The following is a 27,151-nucleotide window of genomic DNA, read 5'->3' as shown; positions in this document are numbered from 1 at the left end:
TGAATTGTCTAACAAAAGTAGTAGAAGAAAAAAAAAAGAGAGAATTGTGAAGGGCACCAGTTGGCTTAAGATTTCTTCACAAGATGTATCTTTCTCTCTTTGTATTTGTAGCTAGATTTGAAGATTTAGTTTTATTTCCTCGGAACATGTTTTCCTCATAATGTTTAATTACTTGCTTTTTGAGGTGGAAAACATGAGTAAGCTCATGAAGAAGGGTTTGACCCATCTCAAATTAGTGTCATTCTTCAATATTCTCATGGTATAAGGTGAAGAGGACACTTTCTGCTATATTGCTTAAAATTTTGATTCACTTGCATATATGGATAAAGATAAATGATGTGCCTGAGAGAAAAAAGATTATACAAGAATAAAAGTTTATGGTTCACTCAAAATAGCAATAACTTATATAATGTGAAATTACCACATAAGTAAATATTTAGAATCAAAAGAAAAAAAATGACATTGGAAAATGTTTTTGTTAGTAGTGTGAAATAAGGTTGTTAAAATCGAGATCATAATCGTGAAAGGTTCATATAATTATAAAACTGTGAGATTGTAAAATGAATTATAGATTTTAATTCTTACACAGACATAATATAATATATATATATATATATATATATATATATATATATGTATATATCAACAAACATTCATGAAAATAAAATTAATGTAGTACTTAATCAAACTTAAAATTACAAAATTCATTACTCTCTCGGTATTTCATTAAACTTAATTCATCTCATATAAATCATTCAAATTAAAACAAAAATTAAAAGGATTTTCATTAATTTTATCTCTTCCATGAATCACCTTAATAAGAACATTATCTTCGTTTATATTTAAAGGTGGGATAACAAGAACATCATATTCTTCACGATCTTATAGGTTTGACCTTTAACCAAATGTTCATCCACTCCATTTAAGATTCATGGTTGGCTTATAATCATAATCTACCATTTCAAACACTTACATTATAGGAAATGCACCATTCAAATATTATCAGTGATTTTGCATTTTGTTTTGTAAATAAAATGAATATATAAATGTTTGAAGGAGGAGACACAAATGAATTCAAAGAGACAAATATGGAAGAGACAATGTTTTTCAGTAAACAAGGACAAGGAGAAAAAACTATGTTAGAATTGTTTTTACTTTGTGAGTGAAAAATAACTAATGTTTTACTAATAAAACAATTATTGATTTTGAGTGGGAGTATAAGTTAATCCCATTTTAATCTTTAAAATTTAGATAATAAAATATGGAGATACGAAGAGAATTGAAATGAAATTACAAAGGAAACATAATTAATTATATTAATTTCTGGAAAATGAATTTTAACAAGAATTATATTAATGTTTAATTAGATGAAATGTGGTAACAATGTACATAAGATAAATTTATTTACTCGAAAAGGTGAAGATGCAGTGTAACGGAAAATTTGAAGAAAATCTAAATTTATATAATTTTACAATTTTGTATGACAATCTTACTCATACTACTATGTTATATGAAATCTAACTCATAAATAGGATGTAAAATCGTAAGATCTTACGATTTTATGATTTAAATATCAATTTTGACTATCTACTAGTATGAGCATGTTTATAAAATTGGCAAAAATCCTAAATTATAAATAAATACTTCCTATTTAAATTGGTATGTTATGCATACAAAAATATTGCAAATTTAAATATGAATAATAATATTAACCAAGATGGAAATTTTGAAATGCAAAAATTAATTAAAGGGTTCATAATGAAGAATGATCTTCTTTATGATTTTGTTGAATATGAAAGAATTATAGTGGATAAAATATGTTAATTTTATTGCTAACATATGAACTGTGTGTTCTTTTTTATAGATTGATTTCGGGGAGAGGGAGAAGAAGAAATTGGATAGATTGGAGGGTGAAGTTGGTTGTTTCTTTTAAGGAATTTGGAGATGATTTTGGAGTGGATTAGGGAATAAAGTTCGTGATATATTAAAAAAATTAATGGATAAAAAAATTAAATTACAACATTATCTCTGGTGTTAAAAGTAATATAAAATGGTGTATACATAATTTACAATTATTTTATTGAATGAATAAAATTATAAAAAAAATATTTATAAAAAAATAAAAAATACAATATATTTGGTATGAAATTAATTTTAACATTTATATGTTTAGGTTGGAAATAATTTATTTACATGAATATTTAATTTTGTTTTTAATACTAATTTTAGAAGTAATAAATTTGTATTATAGTGTGGTGGAGGAATCGTTCCATCCTTGCATAATCGTTCCTCTCTATGTGTGATTGTTGGTGGAATTGTTCCAAGCAATGTGAAATCATTCGAAGCAAACATGAAATTGTTTTAAGCAACACATGCAACACACATGAAATCATTTCAATGTAGTGAAATCATTTCAAGTGCCACCACATGGAATCGTTCCAATGCAAGAGAATCGTTTCATGGTTGGTCTTCTCTGTCTTCTTCATATGGACTCCATCACATTTCACTAGCACAGTACATGGTCTCTTCACCATGTACAAGAAAACAAAACATGTGATGAGAGTAATTTAGTAAATTTAACTACATCACCCTCAGATATCATCATATTCAACGAAATGACATTCAGAAAGAATTTCGCTAATCATCGTTTGTTATCATCCTCTCTTACTTCCAGAAAAACACAAAATTTACGCTTTATTTTTTCGCTTCCTAATTCTTTTGCACAATAAATTTGTACAAAAGAATATAATAAAAATGTCAAAATTGTACATCATTAGATTTGAAAAATGAATACACCTACAATATGAATAAAATTAAACAAATCAATTTATTAAAATTTGTTTGAGGGTATTTTTGACTATGAGAAGTTCCTAAACAATTAAAATAATTTTTTTTTCTTTTAATTGTTAATTTTTTTTAACAATGGGTGGTTAAAAGAAATATAATATAATTGTATTTTAAAATTATAAGCCAGAGAGATTCTGAAAATATGATTCAGTTGTGTGAAGTTGATATAACTAGAGAGTTGCATTGTTTTACTGTTGGAACATTTATGAGTAAATAGTTGTCAGAAGTTGTCTGTGGCATGTGATATAAGGGTGTTAGATGGTTTCATTAATTATTATGCCATATGTGTTGATGTGCATTAATAGAAGTACTATACTTAGAAATTTGGAGAACAGTGAAGAGCCATTGTTATAATTTGGAATAGACCGGACTACGTGGGACTTCATTTCAACTATTCAGTCGGTGGATTTTTAAAATCCCTAGCTTTCTCTTCCAAAATTGCATTACATAGAACTAATTAAGACAATATTAGTAGTTTTGTGATAAAAAAATTTATAATTTGATGTGATAAAAAATAAAATTAAAAATAATAAAAAATTAATAAAATTTAATTTGAATAAAATAATTATTAGAGATGTCAAAAATATTCGTACCCGTGGATATCTGTGGATAAAACCCGCAATGGGTAGGAAACGAATATTAAAAATGGATATCTGCTATCTATGGGTATGAGTATTTTTGATACCCGTATGTTAACGGGGCGGGTACGGATATCATAGTATTCGTATCCGTGGATACCCGTACCCGCTAAACTTTAATTCACAAAAATACCTTTATATATATATATATATATATATATATATATATATATATTAGTAAAAAATATTTTGACCTAATTTTTTCTCAAAAATCAATAGGAGAAAGTGAGCTTGTTGATTAAAGCATTAATTAAAAAAATTTCATTGTATTAAATGTCATTTTATATTTATTTTTATGATATGGTCTTGAGTTTGTTTGAACTTTATTTAAAATTTATTGAATGTCATCTTATATTTATTATGATTATTTGGACTTGTATGGACTTGAGTTTGTTTGAACTTTATTTAAAATTTATGATAGTGATGTATTTTATTTTATTTTATTTGAATTTATAATTAAATATTTATATTTTAAATAATTTTATAAATACTCACGAGTATTCATGGATACTCGCGAATATGAAAAAAATAGACGGGTACCCATATAACAGATACCCGACTGATATGAGTACAGGTACGAGACAACCAAAGGACAACCAACAAATAGGATGCAAGGGAGTTACTACCCATACCCTTCCCACTCTATTGACATCCCTAATAATCATCACGTACACACACGATACTCTATGACACATTCACAACACCGGTATCAATTATATAACCGGTACCTACGTACTCACACAGGACCACCACTCACACACACTCACACATAACACCGATACATAACACCGATTATGTAATTGACACACTCACTCACCACTTTATTTCACACACTTTTCGCACACACCTACAAAACATCAATATATACTGAATGGTTCACCCAAATAACAAAATTGCACTCACCTAAAACATACAGGAGATAAACCGGTAAAAATGAAACAATCACCTTCAAATATTCGCTTCTCAAAAAGAATAAGATAATGGTGATATTCCGTAAATCCACGCTTTCATACATTTATTATAATTCATCCTCATAAATATGGGATAATATCCTCCAAACGAGCACCGCATAAATATGACATAATTTTCTAATCAAATTTATTCTTACAAATCTTTTTAAATAAATTAAAACAAACAGAAGAAACCATCCTCCACAAAAAGATAGGTAGAAAAAAAAAAGAACACGACTTGATGATTTTTAATTTTTAATTTTTAACATCAGAAACTATATTTCACCATCACATCAAACTTATTTTATACCCTGTTCATCGAGAAACTTCTACATATGCAGAGGTGCAAAGTACACATGTGCTTTAATTTGTAAGAATTACATGTCAAATCAAATTAAATAAAATTAATAAAAGACAAGAAGATAATATAAGATTACTCAACAAAATCTCCAACTATTTTAAATCTATTTCTTTGCCTTAATGTATAAGTTTTAACTTCCAAAAGAAATCACAAAACAAACAAGTACTTCTCTTTTGTCTGACTTCAAAAATTTTCACCCACTGCTTCGACATTTTCTATATTTCCAGTGTCACTTCCATAAACATGCAACTCAAACATGTATCTGCAGCATTTATTCACTCATGTGTCCTAAGATACGCTCAATTTCTTGGAAACTATTATTTTTTAACTCCATTATATATCGAATAAAAAAAGATGAAGGCCTTTTGGCTCACACAAGCTAAGGATATGCCTCCAGAACAAACAAACAAAGTTCAATATTTTGATATATGCATCATATTTATCTTCTTGTGCCTATTTTTTTTTCTTTTGTTTATGAATGTCTTTCAATCTTACAAATAAAGAAAAGGGGAAGTGGAATTTTCTTGGATCCTACACTTTGTATATCCCATAACACAACAAAAAGATAACGGATCTTTTTTTCTTCACAAAATGATTCAAAATTAAAGGGAACAGACAAAATACAAAAGCCATATTGGAATAAAGCAAAACACAGTCACATGATACCCTTTCTCACACATTCATTCATGTGAGATTCCAATGGAGGGAAGGAAAAGCTTATGATAAAAGAGAAGGTAAAGAATATTTTCAATCCAAAAATCTTTAACATTTTAAGATTTTTGTATTTGTATACGATGTTGGGTGTATACTGTGAAGGAATCAAAGTTTGTAATAAGAGGGATTAACATAATTAAGGAAATACAAAACCAGTACACATTTATGGGACACTCAAATATATCAAATCAAATAAATATTTAATTTTTTAAGAAAATCTGCAAGAGTGTGATAATTAGCCTTATATATGAAATAAATTTAAGTATTAGCAATATCGAAATATATAAACATCTAAAATCATTGAAACATTCTTTTTATTATAACTTGTGAAGATAACTTTATAAAAATAAAGATATTTCTAAATGGGTATTTTATAATCTTACTTTGACATATTGTTTGGTTTATATATATATATATATATATATATATATATATATATATATATATATATATATATTACTATATTTTTAAACTATAGAAAAGGTTAAAAATATATAAATAATAACTATGAAATAAAAATAAATTGAAATATATTAATAAATGAAATTAAGTAAAATACCATTGTCGTAATTGTAATTAATGAAACAAAAAAGTTTTATATTTGGATTCCTTAGCAAAGGAGAAAATTACTACTCTCAAAAAACTACTGAAAAAATTACTATTTTCAATTTAATATATAGTCTTGAGTTTGAATTTGAGTTTAATATTTGAAGAGCTTTTTTTTATCACATATATGTTATTCCATTTGAAAAGAAAAATATCTTTCATCAAATATAGTCTTGAAGAAATCGAAAGAACATTACGTTGATGTTGGATCATAAATAACAGAGGTAAGTAGTTGCACCCATGGGATATGAGGTTGAACTGTAGCAACTTAAAATTAAAGAGAATACCAGAAATATATATCTTTTTCTTTACCCCTCTGATCAAGTAGTCATTAGTTGTTAAGTCCTCAATAGAATCTAAGACTCAATAGAATCTAAGAGAAAAGGTATTTTATGTAGTTATAATTATCTGTATTGAAATTATTTAGACTTTGAAAGATTGTCTCGTAATAGTACAGGACAAAAAATCCTTTATAAATAATAAATTTTAATGATAAAAAATTATTGATCAATTTAAAAATTAAATTATAAAATAAAAATTATTAATTACTAAAATATACACTATTATAAATAAAAAATTTATAATTGACCCTAAATGTTATCCAAACTTTATCCAAACTTTAGTTACCAAAGGAAAAATTGTCATTAAACATTAACTACCTAAATTTTTGGTATAAAAAAATTGGTTTCTAAATTAGTTTCTAATTAATTAGTGACCAACTATAATTTTTTATTTATAACAATGATTATTTTAGTAACTAATATTTTTTATTTTGTAAATTGGTATCTAAATTGGTTACTATAATGATTAACGACTTTTATTCATTAAAAATAATTGTTAATAAGATATTTTCTTGTAATAATATATAACAAGAGAAATAATTCTAAATTTGTACGTTAAAACAGGTATTATTAAAATTTGTGTTTGATGGAAAATTAGAATATAATTTCAAACTTTAATATATTTTAATAAAAAAATCCAATGTCATTAATTTTTTTATTTGTTAAACAATATTTCATACTAATATTAAAACTGTAACTTGTAAAAAAGTGTAAATAACTCAAACTTCACTTTAAGACACTATTTAGCTCATAATTTTGTTTAACATCACCAGTGTAGTAAGGGCTTTTTGTCCCGGTTATTTTCCACATTTTGTCTCGGGTCTGGAACCGAGGCATATTAGGGCAAGGCCAAAAGGTACACCTTTTGGCCTCGGTTGTCACCCGAAGCCATAGACCCAGTTTTATGCCTCGATTGTTTTGAAACCGGTGCCATATACACAGCTTTCTGCCTCGGGTCAGTTAGGACCGAGGCCATAGGTGATAAATATATTTTTTTAATTCAAATTTTCGCAGGCTTTTTGGCCTCGGTTATGGTTGGAACCGAGGCCATATGTGAGTTTTTTGCCTCGGTCTTGGTAAGAACCGAGGCATATTCCCCTGCTTTTTTTTTTAAAAATAAATTTCCTGTTTTATATATATTTCCACATTCATATAATTTTCAGACCTGCATATATTTTTCAGACAGCAGCACAACCATAACAGAATATTTTCTCAAACATCCATAATCCAAAAACATTTAAAAGATAATTGAAATGTACACAATCGAAATACATATATCCTAATCAATACTATTGTACATTTGAATTATGAATTTTGCACATGCTATCCTACCAAACTTTATGGACTTTGCGGGAATTGGCAAAGGACTCTTGAATGTCTGCAAAATAAGACATTAAGTTAGTATATAGAAAGACAACTTTAGTATACCAAACTTTAGAATATTGCAAAGTAATTGTTTTAATTCAAAAATATATTATCCTGTCCCAATTAGTTGTAATACGAGCACACACAATTGTTGTCATCCATTACATTATATAGTAACCGCACTCATATGAGCCGGTTTGTCTATTACATTGCATTATATCAACAACATTAAAATCAATTAATGAAGAAAATCAAATCAAATAATTATAAATATATGGATAGAAATATCAAACCTGGAGGGAACACCATGCAAGACATTTTGCCTTAGTCGTTGATCTCCCTGACAACATTTTATGTCCAATAATTGAACTATGATAAAGGGAATAAGTTAGGATACTTTTATATAACATGTCATTTTCATAAGATTGAGATTAGGTTTCTTACCAATCTATCATTTGTCTAAGATGGTTGGGAGGAGGGCGATGCAAAGAGCAAAACCACACAGCAAGGTTCTCCCTTAGGGAAACCACAAGTAATTGCCAATGATGTCTGAGAAGAAAATAAATTTATTGTTATGGAAGGTCAAAGAATATTGATTTTTTCTTCCAAGGGCTCGATGCAGATGACTTCTTGGACGTTTTACCAAATACATGATGTACTTTATTAACTTTTTCATGAATTTGAATGCCAGTTAATGGAGTCGGTGCTTTGTCATTCTCTTGATGTCCATTGAATGCTTTCTTTAACCTTCGATAAGGATGATTAACTTGTAAAAACCTTCGATGGCGCAGATACACGGTCTTCCTTCCGTTTTTCAATTGATGAGATGCAGTGTTTTCTTCACATATAGGACATGCTTTATGACCCTTAACATTGTACCTTGACAAATTACCATAAGCTGGAAAGTCATTAATGGTGCAAAATAACATTGCATGCATCATGAAAGTTTCAGAAGCAACAACATCAAATACTTCAACACCATCAACCCACAACAACTTCAAGTCTTCAACTAGAGGATTGAGATATACATCTATGTCATTTCCAGGCTGCTTTGGACCAGATATCATCATAGACAACATCATGTATTTTCTCTTCATGCAGAGTCCAGGAGATAAGTTGTAAATGAATAATATAACAGGCCAACAACTGTGGTTTGTACTTAAATTATCAAATGGATTCATTCCATCAGTAGCTAAGCCAAAACGAATATTTCTACATTCTTCACCGAACTTGGGAAATTCCTGATCAATATTTTTCCATTGCATTGAATCAGCTGGATGACGAAGGAGTCCGTTACATCTTCTCTCAGTTGCATGCCATCTAAGGTTTTTAGCGTCTTTAGGATTTGCAAACAAACGCTTAAGTCTGGGCACGATTGGAAGGTACCAGACTACTTTCAAAGCAGATCCTTCCTTCTCTATTTGACCATTATCTTCACTGTTTCTTTTCTGCTTGTACCGTGATGACCCACACTTTGGACATTTTTTCAAATCTTCAAATTCTTTTCTGTATAATATGCAATCATTAGGACATGCGTGTATCCCTTTATACTCCATACCCATCGGACAAAGAATTTTCTTGGCGTCATAGTTTCGAGTGGGTAGAGTATTTCCTTCGAGAAGCATTTCATTCAATAGCACGAGCAATTCTGTGAAGCTTTTATCTGTCCAACCATTGGTTGCTTTCAAATTCATAAGTCTTAAAATCGTTGATAATCGCGTGAACTTAGTTGAACCAACATACAACGGAGTTTCCGCATCAACAGACATCATCTTATACACATCCCGTATCATGTCCTCCATATTGTCTTCTTCTACTCGCTCTTCACATCGCTCTTCCCGTCGCTCTTCCCGTAACTCTTTTCTTCGCTCTTTCATGGAGGAATTGGCAAGATATTCAGTTCGAGAAATAGTTGGAATGTGTATTAATTCGCCGTGCCATGTCCATATTGTAAAACTTTTAAGGAAACCATCACAAATAAGATGTTCCCTAACTTGAGTTGCATTCAATTTTCTTCCATTCAAACAGTTGATACAAGGACATCTGAACTTCACCTCATCATCACTTCTCCCCTCATAACGTTGCGTAAATTTTATAAATTCTTCTACTCCATTCTCATACTCAGCGCTGATACGTGGTAAATTAATCCAATCTCGATCCATACTGAAATCGCGTGAACAATTTCAGTAATCTTTGAATCAATGCTCACGTCGTAATCAAGGTGTGACCCTATCCCATTTAAGAAGATTCACTTTCTTTATTTTATTGGTACATATTACTTTTAAAATACATATATTAAATTTCACGAAATTTTGCCAGCATTTCGCATTGGCCTTCAGGATACACGAAATGAAAGTGATTATAAACCACAATCAAATATGCACCTGAAGATCAATACAAAACACAATTGACAAATATTCATGAATTTTAAGATATGTATTTTAAAATATATATGCACTAATAAACTACTAAAAAGTGATTTATCTTCTTAAACTATCCAATTGGACAATTCAAGATTCAATACATTTAAATTATTAGTATTGTATCCCCTTTTATCTAATTAAAAAATAAGTAGTTTCGTCAAAATGAAAATTTGGGGACAATACATAATTTTCGTATTGAATCTCAAACTGGAAACTAAGGCTAACTCATAGTATATACAAACAATCCAAACAATTTCAATTCCAATGAAAATCAATACTTGAAATAATCGAAATTCAAAAATAATATATACAAAATAGAAAATGAAACAAAAACGAGTTAGAAACTTACCTTGGAGGAATGGCAGTACTACAATTGCCCGAAAAAAATTGAGAAGTGGTCGCAGGTGGCCGGAGGTGGTCGACGGTGGCCGGAGGGTGTGGTGGCAGTGGGTGCAGCGGAGGAAGAGAGACCGCGCAAGAGAGACAGCGACAGAGAGAGACGCGAAATGGATGGGGCTCGCGCGTGGTGGTTGCACTGGCCAGAGGTGGTCGCAAGTGGCCGAAGATGGTCGACGGTGGCCGGAGGGTGTGGTGGCAGTGGGTGCAGCGGAGAGAGAGAGAGAGTGCGCGAGAGAGAGAGAGAGCGACAAAGAGAGACGCGAAATGGAGGGCGCTCGCTCGCGTGGTGGTTGCACTGGCCGAAGGAGGTCGACGGTGGCCGGAGGGTGTGGTGGCAGTGGGTGCAACGGAGAGAGAGAGGCAGCAAAGAGAGAGAGAGGAATTGCAGAGGCTGGCACGGGGAGGAAGAAGGGTTCGCGATTTTCGAACCCTAAATAAACCGTATGGCTTCGGTTGTTAGAAGAACCGAAGCCATTGACCCCCTTTTGGCTTCGGGTCCTATTGGACCGAGGCCTATACCCTGACTTCCAGCCACTTTTTGGCTTCGGGTCCTACTGGACCGAGGCCTATACCCCTCTTTGGCACCGGTTTTGAGCGAACCGCGGCCTATACCCCTCTTTGGCTTCGGGTATTTGGAGAATCGAAGCCTAAAACTTGGTTCTAATTGAAAAAATGCCACCGCGCCATTATATGCTTCGGTTCTTGGCCAACGGAGACATATAAGGTGAGGTAAAATGGGAATTCTGCACTAGTGCATAGATTAAAAAAATTATATTTTATTTTTAAAGTTAAAGACAGTACTGTATCAAAGTTTGAAACATAAATATATTTTAATTTTATATTAAAATTTTGAAAAACTAAAGATATATTTTAAAAAAACATATATATATATATATATATATATATATATATATATATATAATACTTTAAGTGATACCATTGAATCTCTATATGGGATATGGTCATGTGTTAATTACTCAAGCCATTCTAATTTTTGCGTGTGAATTCTTCTTTCCAATGAAAATCTCATCGAATTACAAAGAGTCGCCAATTTGAAACAAAATTTATTCTCAATACAGTTCTTTAGAAAAACACACATTGCAATATTTAAAAAAAAAAAAAAGCATATTAGGAATTTATAAGTCATATACAAGTAAACAAATCAAAATATAAAATAGAAAAAATTCTAAAATATCATTTGAGATATTTTAAAACACCAGATGATATATTTGAATACTTCCGTATATTTCAAACAGTTTAGTGCATATATCTTCATCTTTCATCTTGGATTTTGAGAACTTCTTGTATGCAATTATCGTCTCTTGTGGTTCTTGCACCAATCTTTCTAATGGACGATGAAAAAAATGAATCAAATCTACACTACTTTGAAGATTTCACGTCCAAAAGCAGCTACACCGCAGCCACTACTTTCTTTGCATTTCTTGGCGAATGGATGATCTTGTTCATCACCTTTTCAATAGCCTTGTTCTTCATTCCCCTCACCTCTTCCTTCACTCTTCAATCAACCTCCATTTCCGTTCTCAAAACCACAACATTCCAAAACAACTTCACAGCCAACTTGGGAGTGAGTTTCTTCGTCGACAACACCAACTCCTTAGGTGGCACCATCAACTACGCTTCTTTCAACGCCTCCCTCTTCCACCGCCACAAAAGACTCTCCACTTTCTCTCTCCACCAACACGCACCACCGCCAACACTGCAGGCCAAGTTTCACAATGTGTCGTTGACAGTTGATGAATGGGGTGGTGCTGTCGGAGCATCATCGTGTGGTTTTTCGTACTTGGACTTGTGGTTCAGCGTTGATGCCGAGAGGGACAAGCTGCAAGGCCATTGTGGTGAAGTGAAGTTTGAACTATGCAGTTCCTACGACGCCACCAATGTCTCACCATCCTTTCTTGCATCGTGTGATGTTTACAGTGCCTTGGTTCACAAGATCAGGCTCGGTGTGTTACTGTTGTTGATCCTTCTTCTTGTCAGTGCAGCGCCAGTTCCACTACTCGTTGAGCAATTCTCTTGCTTTGAATCTTGATTCCACTTTCAACTTTTCTTGTATATGGTTTTTGTATTTTCTCACGGATTTCATCTTTCAATTAGTGTGTATCCATTCTCGTGGTACCCTCCAATGTAAGTAAATAGCTCGATCAAAGTTCTATTTGTACATTTCATTTGATTCAGTAAAACGATAGCATTCTTTCATGATTCAGTTGCCCTTTGTGAATTCACTGAATTTTTTAAAAAGAACAAGAACTAGCCAAAGGAGAGGAACGAACATGCACAACATCATAAATTAATCTACATTTAATACTGCTAAGTTCAACTTTCTGTGTTGAGCACTTGAACACAATGGTTAATTTTTAGAAATATCGTTTTGCCAGAAGCTTAACAAGTAGTTGAGTCTGTGACTTAATTCCTTGTGCTGTCAACAAGTTTGAACCATTGGCTTGCAGGTTCACAAGTGTTGTTATCTTTGGTTAGACATTTGCAAGTGTTGGTGACAATGATGTTATTGGTGTCTACATCAAGACACATTCCAGAAGAGTTATTGATCTGAGTTGATAGATGCATCTTTGAATCAGAGAGCATTTCCCATCTTGAATTAAGAGTTGAACATATATTCCCAATTTTCGCTTTTTTCCCTTCTCCCTCTGCTTGTAAACAGAAATTGGTACCCTTTATTGATAGTGTGTTTTGGTCTGTGTACTCCCATTCATCAGAATCAGAACAAGATCCCAACCTCAAAGCCTCAACCTGTTTTCTTAAGATGCAAAAACCTGTCAAAGGGTGAAAAATCACTTTGTATGGTTTTGCTTCTGATAAACCTGGCCCTGAAATATGTCACACTGTATGGTTTAGAAAATGAAAAACGAAAAATGACTATGATTGTTTGGGATTTTGTGATACCTTGAAAGGGAATTTGAATAGCTGAGATTCTTTGAAAGAAACTGAGGTTTCTAACCTCACTCCAATCTGAATTGAGAACACCATAATACTCATTCATTCCAACAACTCCTTGTCTTATGTAGTAACTCCCACCAAGTGTCCACAAGGCCCAGTCCAAGTCAAATTGGGCTGCAAATGCCATGAAGCAGTTTAGGTAGGTATTGTCATTGGCATCTAAGCCTCTCAAGTCCAGCCCAAACTCACTCACAAACAACGGCAGGCCTTGGCCCAATAAGAAGCCTGCCCTTCTCATCACATTTGCTGTGACTTCCCCACACATTTGGTTTGCATTCTTTGAGGCCCATGGTTGACCCTCACTGAAGCTGTACCAGTGCAGTTCCAACACCAGTTTTTCATTGAAGCTCAGTTTCACTGCTCCCTCTTTCATGAATGATAGGTCAGTGTCAAAGTTTAGACCAGAAAGAATCACAAGAACTTCTGGATTTGCTGCATGCACTGCTTCTGCTCCCTTTGGCATATACCTATGTATATAATCAAGGCTATGCTTTCAATCAAATGATACTTTTCAAAAAAGACATGCTTATGATTAAAGAATAAGAAAAGGGAAACTCTTTTCAATTAAGAATTAATGCAGAGTTCTTGGGGGATGTTCCAATTTACCTGTACCATTGGTTGACATTTTGTTTGGGACCTCGTAACTCATTCCTCAAGCTCATGCCGACCACATTACTCACTCCTTTGAAAAGTGTAGCCATATTGGTAAGACCCATAATCCAAAGGTCAGGATCAAAATATTGGTCCCCAAAGAAGCCATTGCCATCCATGTTACCGCAGCACCATCCTGGTTGTGTCACGTGATTGTCCAAGATCACCATTACATCGTTGTCTCCTAAGCTCTTCACCACTTCCTGCTCCACACAGATAATGCTCGTTATGCTTTAATAACAATTACTGCAACTGCATTCAAACCTTCATCATGATTCCAACTTCTAACCACTGAATGCACTTGCATTCAATTTCAGACTCTTAATTAACTTGGCCACCACCAAGGAGACTCTACTTTGACAGAGTTAATTAGGTGATGAAATTAATGAATATCATTATGACAAAGGGGACATTAGTTGCTTAATTAAATATAATATTTAAATCCTCAGACATTAATTGAGAATGTCTTTGGTTCGGATGCCGTAGCTGTAAAAACGAGTTATCCTGTCTTGTTGAGTAATTAGTGAACCAACCTAATTAAAGTGAGTTCTAAAAATTTAATATTAATGTGATACAATAGAGGTTGTTGGGTTAAATGAATTATCTAATTTAATTAAAAATATATTATTTTTTTCTTTAATACCAAAAAATAAAATATAAACTTTTTTTATTGATTAACATTTAATCTTGACCATCCAAAATTTATTCATCTCATTCATATAAATATGAAACATCATGTATAAAAAAGACTTCTGATTCATTATGTACTAAATGAACTTTCATTAGAATTTAAAATCCAAACAAAATTCACCATATGAATTTAATACAATTTAAAAGTCCCAACAAATTTACCATCTAAAAGCTCCACCAAAAGCATTAGAGTTTTCTTTTTCTAATATAATTTAATATTTATAATTATAGGTGAGTCGATGAGTCAATCCGATACACTACAAGTTGAATCTAAATCAACTGTGCGGTGAGCCGAATTTTTAATAGACCAGATCCATTTTTATCCCATATTAAAATTTGTAATTTTTTTTAACTCAATTATACTTTATAATAAATCAAGTTGACTAACGAGTTTTAACCAATTTTAAGAGTTCACAAATTATTAAAAATGTTTTTAAGAACTTCTTAACAAAATCAATGTATAACATTTATGATAGAGAAACTAGCAATAACTCTTCTAACAACAATGAAGTAGGTAAGATAGCATATAAGATAGCAATGCAGTACCTGGTAAGCTTTGATGATGGGAAGATCAATGATGGAGGGGTTGAGGGCTTGAACATCATTGATGGATTGAAGAAGGCCAAGGTTTTGGAAAGAGTTTCTGACAGTGAGAGAAGCAAGAGAGTGATTGGTGAGCAAGAGAAGTGGCCATGTGAGTCTCACACAGTTGAAGCCCATAGACTTGATACTCTTGGAAATCATATCCAAAGGTTGCTGATTTAAACCCTCTGCAACAGCAGCATCCAAATGGGACACCCAGTTCACACATGCTAGCTTCACCCTCTTCCCATTTTCATCCACAATCCACCTATCATTCGTGTGTAGCAGAAATCCCTTCACACTTTCAAGAACTGTCACATATAGCACCACTGTTACTGCTATTGTTGTTACCATTGGGTTCATGTTCTTTGATATCAATGTATCGGTGTGAAAGATCTTCCGCACTCACAAGTATCAGAACCACCGTTTTCCTCTATGCAAATCTGAATACATTGTGTATTAAAAGTGTCTCGTGACTCTTTTATTTTCCCAAAGAACAGCTCATTAATAAAAGAAAAATGAATTTTTAACAATTAAATTTTGATAACTTTTACTTAGAAAATAACACTTCAAGTTGTAAGAGAAAACTTCAAAACTTGATTATCAACTTATCATTGTCCTAAATCAAAATAATTATTATGTAATTAATCTAATTTATTGTCATTAAATTTGAAATTACTATCCTAAAATTAAGCTAATTAAAATTTTGTAATTAAGTTATTAAATTTTTGTAATTCTCCTGTAATTAAATCTTCTTCTATAATTTAGATATATCATTATATATTAAGAGTCCAGCTAACCAGTATCTTAAAAATACTGATTAAAGATAATTAATATACACAAAATCTTACAAAAATATTTAATTAAGTGTGATATTAACTAAATTTTTATCATAAAAATACTGTATTTTTGTCTTTTAAAAAATTTATAATATATATTTATATTATTTTAATTAATATATTTAATTATTTTAGATTTTAGTGTAAAAATAATGATCAATGCATATTAATAATTTTTTAACCGGTGTTTCTAAGATACCGATATTCTTCGTATATAAATATCTGTATCAGTAATGTTATAGATAATAAAAGACAGATTCAAATATTTTTTCTTTTTTGTACTACAGTAAAACCTTTCACAGTAATCTAGTAGTTTGTTTCTTTTTTCTTTTTTTCTGAATATACACTAATTTCTTGCTCTTTAATTAGTTATGGTTGGTATTATTTCCAACTACTCTTCTTTGTCAGATACCATTCATTTCACAAATATTCATGGGATCAGGTCAGTTTTCACCGTCACCTGCGGATCACAAATTAGTCTGAATCGAAGACTAATAATACTTTTGCCATAGGGTGGAAGAAGAGAAAGAGAAGTTAGTAAAAAAGTGATATTGTTTTTTTGAATTGGAGAAAGAAATTACAAATGGAGATAAATGAGTAAAGAATTTATAATAAATTTAATTGATGCAATCTAAGAAGAAACTATAATTAATTAACTAATATTATGAATTATCATATATTCCTCGTTTAATTTTAATTACAATGAATATAAATTAAAGATGAAAGATAATTACTTGAAAAAAAATATTTTAAAAAATTGGAAATGATATAAAAAAATTGTGTAAAGTTTAAAAATGCAACATATCTAAATAATTAATTACATTTTTTTTGATTTAAAATAAATTAAAGTATAATTAAACACATTTTCAAATGAAAAATAAAATGAAATATTGAACTACTATCTTGCAATCTAAGTTCCTTGTTGGACTCTTGTTCAAATCCTCTATAGTGCATCTTCATGCAATTATTCCCATTTCTCATTTTAAGTAAGAAGGTATTGAAATACTTTAAAATCTAAATTGAAATTATTCAGTTTTTATGTTCAAATTGCAACTTAATTGATTGGATTGGACCACCGTAATCTCATGTGTACTTTTCAAATTATATGTGCACGTTTCTACTTTCTTTTTTCGTACATCTACAACATTGAACTGAACAATGATAACAACTCATGCAATTTTTTTCTCTCCTTATAAAGTGTACTCATCCTCAAACACTTACGATAGGTCTTAGTTGTTTTAGAACCGAAGCCTATACTTGTATAAAAGGTTTCAAAAGTACTACTGTGTTTTGAAAGACTTCAATTTTCTTGAAATCGAAGCCTATTAACTAATTTCAATTTTTTCTTTTTGCGATTTGATTTTTTTTTTTTTTTTGCATTTTTGTTTAGGTTTTTGATTGTTTTGCTTTTCTTTTTATGGTGCCTTATGTTTTTGTGGTTGTGTTTTTTATCGGATATTGTTGCATTGTGATGAGACTGTGTAGCTCTCGAGAACATAGGTACTGTTGCATCCTCTTCCATCGTCATTAATTTCTCACGCTCCCAAGTTCTTATTTCTAATATGAGTATATTATTTTGTAGTACATTGTTTATTTGTTTTATGTTAGATAAATATGTGATTAATTATTTACTTTGCTTAAATATATTATTTTATTTTCTTGCATTGAGTTAGCCTTAGTTTCTTGTTTAAGATTCAATACAAAAATATGTATTATCTTCAAGTTTTGTTTTCTAAGAAGTTATTTTTTTTTAAATTAATATAAAAGGAAACGATATTAATAATTTATTTGTATTAAATCTTGATATATATATATATATATATATATATATATATATATATATATATATATATATATATATATATATTCATTTTGTATAACTTGAAGATCAATGTAAAATGTTGACAAATTTTTTGTGAAATTTAAGATATGTTTTAAAAAAATAATATATACTAATAAATAAATAAAAAGTGAATCTTCTTGAATGGATAGGGTCACACCTTGAATACAAAAGCGATGTCATCATTCATTCAAAGACTAATAAGATTGTTCACGCAATTTCAGTATACATATGTATGGATCGAGGTTAGATTAATTCACCACACATCAATGTTGAATATGTGAAAGGAGTAAAAAAAATTATACAATTTGTTCAACATAATAAGGGTAGAAGTGATTATGATGTGAAATTTATATGTCCTTATGTCAACTGTTTGAATGAGAGAAAGTTGGATGCAACTAAAGTTAAGAACATCTTATTTCTGATGGTTTCCTTAAAACTTATACAACATGGACATGTCACGACGAATTAATAGACTTCCATTGTTTCCTGAACAAAACATATTGTCGATTCCACCATGGAAGACCGACTGGAAGACAAATTAAAGGACGTGATCCAAGATGTTGGCACAAAAGGTTTTACACAAGAGCATGTGTATCAGACGATGTTTACTGATGCGAAGACTATGTTGTATGTCGATTCAACTAAGTTCATGTAGTTGTCAACATTGTTAAGACTTATGAATTTGAAACTGACCAATAGGTGAACGAATAAGAGTTTCACATAATTGTTGGTGTTCTTGAATGAAATGCTTCCATGTGGAAATACACTACCCACTCATAATTATGATGCTAAGAAAATTCTTTGTCTGATGGGTATGGAGTATAAAAGGATACATGCATGTCCTAATGATTGCATATTATACAGGAAACAATTTGAAGATTTGAAAAAATGTCCAAAGTGCGGTTTATCACGATACAAGCAGAAAACCAACAGTGAAGATAGTGGTAAAATAGAAAAGGAAGGTCCCACCTTGAAAGTAGTCTGGTACCTTCCAATCGTGTCCAGACTTAAGCGTTTGTATGCAAATCTAAAAGATGCTAAAACCTTTAGATGACATGTAGATGAGAGAAGATGTGACAGACTACTTAGTCATCTAGCGGATTCAATGCAATGGAAAAATATTGATGGTTGAGTTTTTTATTTCGATTTTCTTGTGAATTGAAGTAGAAAGTTGACTTTTTGAATTTAGTTGACAATCACAACCAAAAGATCACCCTTTTTAACCTCGATTAAATATGCCTCAGATATGGAACCGATGTCGAACATAAAAAATAATTGTGGCCAAAACATTCCCTGCATTGATGAGAATAATACGATGTAAATGTGAGTTTGACTATATACATTTTTATCCCAAAACATAAAAGCTATACCTATATTCGAGTATAAAATTATTTTTTTATTTTTCATTTTTTTAATTATTGAGTATATTAATTTTCATTAGGGGTGACAAAAAGGGTTAGGTCCAACAGGCCAGTCCATTAGCCCGTGTTAAAAGGGACGGGTTGAGTTGAAGATTTTAACCTGTGAGCCTGTTCTGACCCGTTCCATCCAACCCGTCAATTTGACGGGTCAAAATACGGGCTAGTGCGTCCAGACCTATTGGCCAATTTTTAAAAAATAAAATAAAATAAAAATAATTAAAAATAATTAATTTTTTATATTATATTCTTTTAATGTGTAAATATATAATAGTATTGTAAATTAAATAATTAATACATACAAATTAAGATTCAATTAATAATTATAATTGAGTAATTTAACGTATAAATGTAATAATTATTTTAATTTATCTAATTAAAAACATTAACTAATCAATTAAAATTTAAAAATTATTTATTTGATTAAATATGCTTCTAATATTAATTTAAATGTATATATAAACAAATTTTAAAAATATTTTTTTTATAACAAATTAAAAAAAAAAATCTAACGGACCAGTTCGACCCAATCCATTAACTCGTCTTGTAGGAGACATGTTATGATTATTGGTCTGTTTCTATTTGACGGGTCAGTTTGGCCCGACCCGCTTTTGACGGACCAACGGGTTGGGGCAAAACAGACACCCCTATTTTTCATACTTGTTCAAATATTTATTAAATAGTTTTCTTAAAAAACAAAAATACAAAACAAGTAATATTGTTTACAAAAGATATATTATATAATATTTAGTTGCAAATAATAATAAAAGTTATAATTTAGTAAATTTCAAAACAAAATATAAAATAAACAAAAAATATATTCAATAATTTAATATAAAACATGAACCCAAACGTATCCCTCTTCATATTTAATTTTAAAAAATAAAGTATAACTTAGTCGTTATAATAATTAATTGAATCCCTTGTCCCCACACGTATTCAAAGACTCTGTGGAGGTCCATATACACCAAACCAATTGGTGAAAGACAAAATGGAAAATCAACAAGTTCGCGTCAGTAGTACGTGTAAATAATATTTTAGCTCTTAAAAGTGTAAAATATTATTAGTCTTTAGAACTGAAAATTATATAAATTCATATGAAGGCACTTTAATTTTTAAATTTAATTGTTTATTGTTATTTTAATTCTTATAAATACGTTAATTTTATCATTTAAGTTATAAGTTTTTGAAATTTGGACGTATGATACTACCAATTATCTCTGTTTTTGTGGAATACCGAAAAGTAAAAGGTGTGTTTAGTTTATAGGAATTTGAAAATTGAAAATAGCGAAGACAAACATTGAATTAAAGAGATTTTTGGCGATATGTAAAATCTAAGAAAAAAGAATAAGATGGGAAAGGAGGATGTGGACAACAATACATAAATATTTTTAAGAAGAGGGCAATAGGCTCACGTACCACAATTAATTAATTATTCAAGAAGGATAAAAGAGGAAGTATTTGTAGAGATGTACTAAAGTTTTTCTATGAAAATACCATATCATTTAATGTATCAAGAAGCAAAGATTTAGGTGAATTCTTAATTTAGTTTCAAATTATGACCCATGATTTAAGCCACCTTCATACCATATATAAGAGTAAAGTGCATGAAAGAGTAAGTTATGGTAACAAAAGATACTTTGGAACTTTGAAAGAATTGCATGGAGGAAAACAAGTTGCATAATAATGATTAATCATAGGGATGTGAATGGAACGGGTAGGGTATGAATAGTAACTCTCTCGTACCCTATCTACTGGATAAATATTCGTCTCGTACCCATATTTATATTCGTCGGATATCCGTTATGTGGATATCCGCTTAATTTTTTAATATCCACGATTACCCGTGGATATTTACAAAAAAATAAAAATAAATATTTAACAACATATTTTAATCGTAAATTCAAATAAAATACAATATATAATATTCATAAATTTTAAACAAAGTCCAAATAACCCATTTAAATAATGTTGAATGACAATTTACAAAGAAATGATTTTTTTTTTAAAACTAATTGATAAAAAAATAACTCATTCAAAATCAATATGTTAATATTTTAATCATGTTTTTTTTAATTTAAATTAGAGTATAGAGGGTATGGGTATCCACGGGTACGGATACTATGATACCTGTACCTGGCCCGTTAACATGCGGGTATTAAAAATACTTGTATCCGTTATCCGCGGGTATCCATTTACAATATCTATTTCCTACCTATTATAGGTTTGGGTTAAATATGTTTTTAGTCCCTTAACTTTCAGTGAATTTTGGAATTAGTCCATTTTGAAATTTTGGACCAATTTAGTCCTTCATCTATCGAAATACGTGAATTTAGTCCTTTTAAGCAAATTTTGTTAGGTTTATTTGATGTTTCATACGCATTTCAGGATTGTATTTAAGTTGTTTATATTGTTTGAAACATTTTTGCTTTAATGTCAAGTCAAATACTATTGTGAAATGCACTTGAAATGTCAAATAAACTTAACAAAATTTGATTAAAAGGACTAAATCCATGAATTTCAAAAGATGAAGGACTAAATTGATTCAAAGTTTCGAAATGGACTAATTCCAAAATTCACTGAAAGTTAAGGGACCAAAAACATATTTAACTCTATAGGTTTTATCTGCGGATACCCATGTGTATAGATTTTTTTGACATCCCTAAGATGAATCAATAAGAGAAGAAGGAATGACTATATTCAACTTTTTAGTTAATAATCCAAAGGAAACTTTTCTAAGATCTACTGATGCATTTACCATATAAAAAATAGCTGATAACATTTGTAATATATTGGATGATAAAAGAAGTCGTTGAGGAAAATATTATCCAAATTATAACATACAATGTTGCTAATTATAATGCAAGTGGAGAGTTGATAATGATGAAAAGGAAGATGCTTTATTGAACCCAATGTACAACACATTGCATTTTAGAAGATTTTGAAAAGAAGGTACTTATTCATTTATTTACTATTCCAAAAGGTAGGAAGTTATTACTTATATTTATTCAAATGATTTCTTTGTTGCATCACTTCACAAAGGAAAGAAATTCGATGAAGTCGGACTTAACTCACTTTATCACCTCGTATTTAACATTAGGTTGTTTTTGGATCATAAGGGTTATCTAACTAGACATTTGACTAGTGATGAATGATAACACATTTTGTACACATATTTATAACTTTGTTGTAAAGTGCTTTCACTTTTCATATGTTTTATTTTCAATTCTTAATACATTTTGTTTCATTGGTAATCAATTGGATTCATTGTGCATGTTTGCTTTAATTTTGTATTTTTAACTTATCTGACCTTTGTTTACCATTTTGGTCATAACTTTTTATGTAGATATTATTTTTGGCTAATTATAGTTGGATTGGATTCTAAATTTATAGAGTTTCAAAAGAAACATATGGTTTTCTAGATCAAGACTCCTTTACTATTTCTACTATTTTTAGAAGTTGAGACATATTTGGAAATCCTGTAAAGGAATCCTATAGATTAACTTTTTGTTTGTGGTAGCTTAAACCTTTATAATTGGACTTTTAGACGTGAATAGAACCCATGCTTAGGCCCACATTTGCTTCAGTTTTTAGAGTGCATATAAAACCTAATTGTGCTCAAAACAAGGAGACATAAATCATTTGTCAAATTCTCAAAGTTTTAGTTTTTCTCTTTTTCTCTTTTTTTTTCACTTTTTGGTTGTTCTTCTTCTTCTCTCTGCTTCCTTTTATTTTTCTTCAAGAATGAAGAACTTAAATTCTAAGGAACAATTCATGAAATCAAGATCAAATAAGAAAAATTAAGTTTTACGATGATATTTTTTGTTTTGAGTTTTGTTCTTCTCTTCTCTAATTTTGGTTTTGATCTTTATGGTATTAGATTGCATTTATGAAATTAGAATTCAAATTAGAAATTTATTGAATCTTGATTTGATAGTCAAATATGAATAAAATTATATGATATTGAAATTTAATTCGTATAAACCGATAGTTAATTAATTGAATCGGGTAATTATTCGACTTGAATTTGATTTTTTTCGATATGAATTTCATATTGTTTGATTATTTATTTTGTGATTGATTCATTTTGATCTTTTTAATTTTTGCATTTGGTTTTTTTATTCTACTTTACAATTTACGTTTTACAATATAAGTCCCTAAACTTCCAATTTAATTTGTACACAAATTATCATATGTTCGAAGGGTGCATTTCCCATAATAGTAGGTTTTAATGACAATCAATAATGGATTTTATCTACAAGGCAATAAACCAGGCTAAAGAAAAATGCATGAAAGATGTTTAATGGTGACAATAAAAGGTAAATAATTTACTAATCTCGAAATTGGAATTTCATTTCATCTTTAGATTTGACTTCTTATACATTAAACAACATTAACTCATATTATTATTATTATTATTATTAGTATTTACAAAGACTTATGGAATATTATTGATGAAAGGTGAGAAAACTAGCTCATATGTTGTAGACTGTTTTTGAATTCTAAATTACATTATTATCCTAATTTTAAATTTTGATATAAAAGTTAAATTAGCCTACTACAATGTATACAAGAGATGGTGGCTAACCTAAAGAACAACACTTGATTGATTTGCAAATCCAAAATTTCAAGAACCAGGAAAAGTTATTTGGTAATTCATTGACTATTAAGGCAATTGAAAAAAAAAACTCCAACAACTTGGTGTGTTTCTTATGAAGATTGATATCTATACCTTCAAAGGTTTGTTATTCATATACTTAGTTTGACACATAGTTCTTATGTATGTGAAAGTAATTGGAGTGCATTTGAGACAATAAGATCTTAAAAATTGTGAAATTAGAATTAAAATATAGCAAATTAGTAATACTTTTGTATTTGTATTTTTTTGGTGCACAGAAAGAAGAAATCGTTTGAAATAAAAAAATTATAAATGATGTTGTTTATGTCATTATTAATTCAAAATTGGTTAATAAGCATTTGAGGACTTTGAACTAGATTATATTTTATTTGATGATAAGCGAATTATGAAAAATGTTCAAGGAAGAAATAATGTAATTTATTAATGTTTGTTTTAAGAGAGATAAAATTAATGTGAATCTCGTAAATTTTCATTTAATTTGAATCATTGTTATTACATTAATTGTTTGATTAAGTATTAAGAAATTAGTTGATTTTGTTTTAAGGGTCTTGCTAACCAGAGTACTGGTTAAGGATAATTAATATACATTGAATCCTATAAAAGTATAAAGGTAGATGTGATATTAAATAAAATCTGACCTAATAACTATTAATGCAACTTTATTTTCTTTAAAGGACAAAAATGCTCATAAATATTGTACATGGGTATTTAATATTCTATTTAATGTTCACAAATAAAAGTTATAAACTAATTAAATAATAAAATAACTATATTTTAATGTTGTTAAAAATTAAATGTAATTAAATATAAGAAAGTTTTAATTAACAAAAAAACCAACAAAAAAATAGTGTTAAACATCTAAAAAGAAAAAAACATAAGAAAGTATAAATTAACAGAAAAAACAACAAAAAAATAGTGTTAAATATTTAAGAATGTTACAAAAAAAAAAAAGAACAATTAAAGTGTCAATTTGAGATCAATTTGAGACTTAATTGAATTTTTTTTTCTTTTTAGTACAGACCTTAAAATTTTTAAAGTTCTTGTTTTATAATACTAAGTTATTGTCTAAAAATTTAAAAGGATATTTTTATCTTTATAAAATTTATTATGTGCATTTATACTATTTTAATTATTGTATTTAATTATCTCAGTTTTTAATGTAAAAATAATGATACCAAAGCATATTTATTATTTCTTAACTAGTGTCTTTAGGACATTAGTTATCATTCTTCTTATTTTAATTATTTACATTATATATATATATATATATATATATATATATATAATTTTGGAAAATGATATTTTGACTACTAAATTTTGACAACTTTCTGTCATTTTTTTTAAGTGGTTTTGAAAAATTGAAAATGAGAAAATAGAAAAGTGAAAAACCACTTAGAAAATGCCACATAAAATTGTAAGTGGAAAGTGTCAAAATTTAATAGTCAAAAAATATTTTCCTAAAATTTATATGAGTTCCTCCTAATGTGGTTGCAGTTTTCAGAGATACATTTCACCTTCTCTCTGCATCGTGAATACTGTTTTTTTCTTTAAAAATTATGAAAAAGTTAATCCGAAATATAAATTTATTTCACATTTTAAGTATTCCACTAAATATTTGAGTAACAGACAGTCAAATATTTCAGAATTAATCTTTAATAAAAAGTCATAAAAAAACATGATATAATAGTCCCCATTATTCCTCTGATGAGATCTGTGGTCCCACGTTCTTCTTTTTCGCAACTTGTAAGAGTTTCTTTTGAAGGTGTTTCCCAGGTACTTTTACTAAAGCAACCCTTTTGTTACTTCCCCAATTAATCCTTGGAATTCATTCTGCTAATGTCTCACACTACAACAAACATATACATGCTAACGTACATGGCATTAACATGTATCAAGTAACAGTAGTAAACTCGGTCGTGTAAAACAAGACATAATCTCCTGCATATATAACAGGTTACAAGATCAAATCTTCTTTTCCTTTGAGAAGTATAAGTACTTCTTTAAATGATCTATAAATTTTGAAGTTATTGATTAATCTACTGTTTTTCTATAAACAAAATGTAAATGTCTAAAAGAAGAATTTAATTTACATAAACAGTGAATATGTATAAAACATTCAACAAGAATCTATCTTATTATCACATCGGATAAACTAATGACGATAACATGGTTAAATCTTACTTCTTCCTAATCAAGTTCTCCCTGCAGCATTCTTTGTGGAGCAGTTCTTCCCAATACCCAGAAGGTTGCCAGTGCCTTTTGTTTTAGGGTGGAACTCCAAATCCAGATCCTTACAAGTAACATCCAATAACTCATCCTTGCTTGGCCATATCCCAGCTTCGAATCTAACCGTAACCTTCAAAACCACGTTGAAGTTCACCACCCCTTTGTTTAAGTCCCGACCCAGAATCGGAGGCACCACCTTCTGGTGTTGGTCCTTCACTTCAAAGTCAACCTTCACACTCTTGTTGGTCAACTTCTCCAGGTTCACGGTTGTTTGCACTGCAGCCTTCGAGTACAACTCAGAATCGTAAAGCAGCAAGGAGCCCTGACGGTGAAGCACCACCTGGGTTATGATCTTGTTTGGGTTTGTTATGGTTAGTCCAACCTCGTACCTTCCTCGTACCTGGGAGTCTGAGAGAGAGAAGTTGGTCACAGAAAGTGACGTCACCGCAAAACCAGGGTCATGTGGGTGCATGACAAGCCATGCTATGCTGATAGCAGCCATCAAAAAAACAAAGATGGTAACCAACAAAAGTATTACGTTTCGGGGAAAACGGGTGTCACCGCATCTTGTTCTGTGGTTGTTGGTAGGAGCCATTGGTTTTTGGATGGTTTTTGGATGTTTTTTGGCTTCAGTCAGACACAA

The 27,151-nt window shown here is 30.0% G+C and overlaps 2 protein-coding genes across 2 annotated transcripts; both read right to left on the bottom strand.

The window, feature by feature from the left end:
* Positions 1 to 12,317: 12,317 nt before the first annotated feature.
* Positions 12,318 to 15,983, bottom strand: LOC114170592 (glycosyl hydrolase 5 family protein-like). Its single transcript, XM_028056102.2, has 4 exons — positions 15,508 to 15,983; positions 14,227 to 14,474; positions 13,567 to 14,087; positions 12,318 to 13,490 (listed from the first exon to the last, which is right to left on the bottom strand). Exons 1-4 carry the CDS (start codon positions 15,904 to 15,906, stop codon positions 13,069 to 13,071), a joined length of 1,590 nt encoding a protein of 529 aa, XP_027911903.2. The 5' UTR covers positions 15,907 to 15,983; the 3' UTR covers positions 12,318 to 13,068.
* A 10,490-nt stretch (positions 15,984 to 26,473) lies between these two features.
* LOC114170388 (uncharacterized) lies at positions 26,474 to 27,103 on the bottom strand. Its single transcript, XM_028055867.2, has one exon. It carries the CDS (start codon positions 27,101 to 27,103, stop codon positions 26,474 to 26,476), a length of 630 nt encoding a protein of 209 aa, XP_027911668.2.
* Between the last annotated feature and the right edge of the window lie 48 nt (positions 27,104 to 27,151).

Source organism: Vigna unguiculata, chromosome 11 (assembly GCF_037176805.1).
Source record: "Vigna unguiculata cultivar grain cowpea cultivar isolate G323 ecotype 2 chromosome 11, ASM3717680v1, whole genome shotgun sequence".
Classification (NCBI taxonomy): Eukaryota; Viridiplantae; Streptophyta; class Magnoliopsida; order Fabales; family Fabaceae; genus Vigna; species Vigna unguiculata.
Note: the sequence above shows the minus strand (reverse complement) of the source record. Positions and strands in the feature narration are given on the sequence as shown.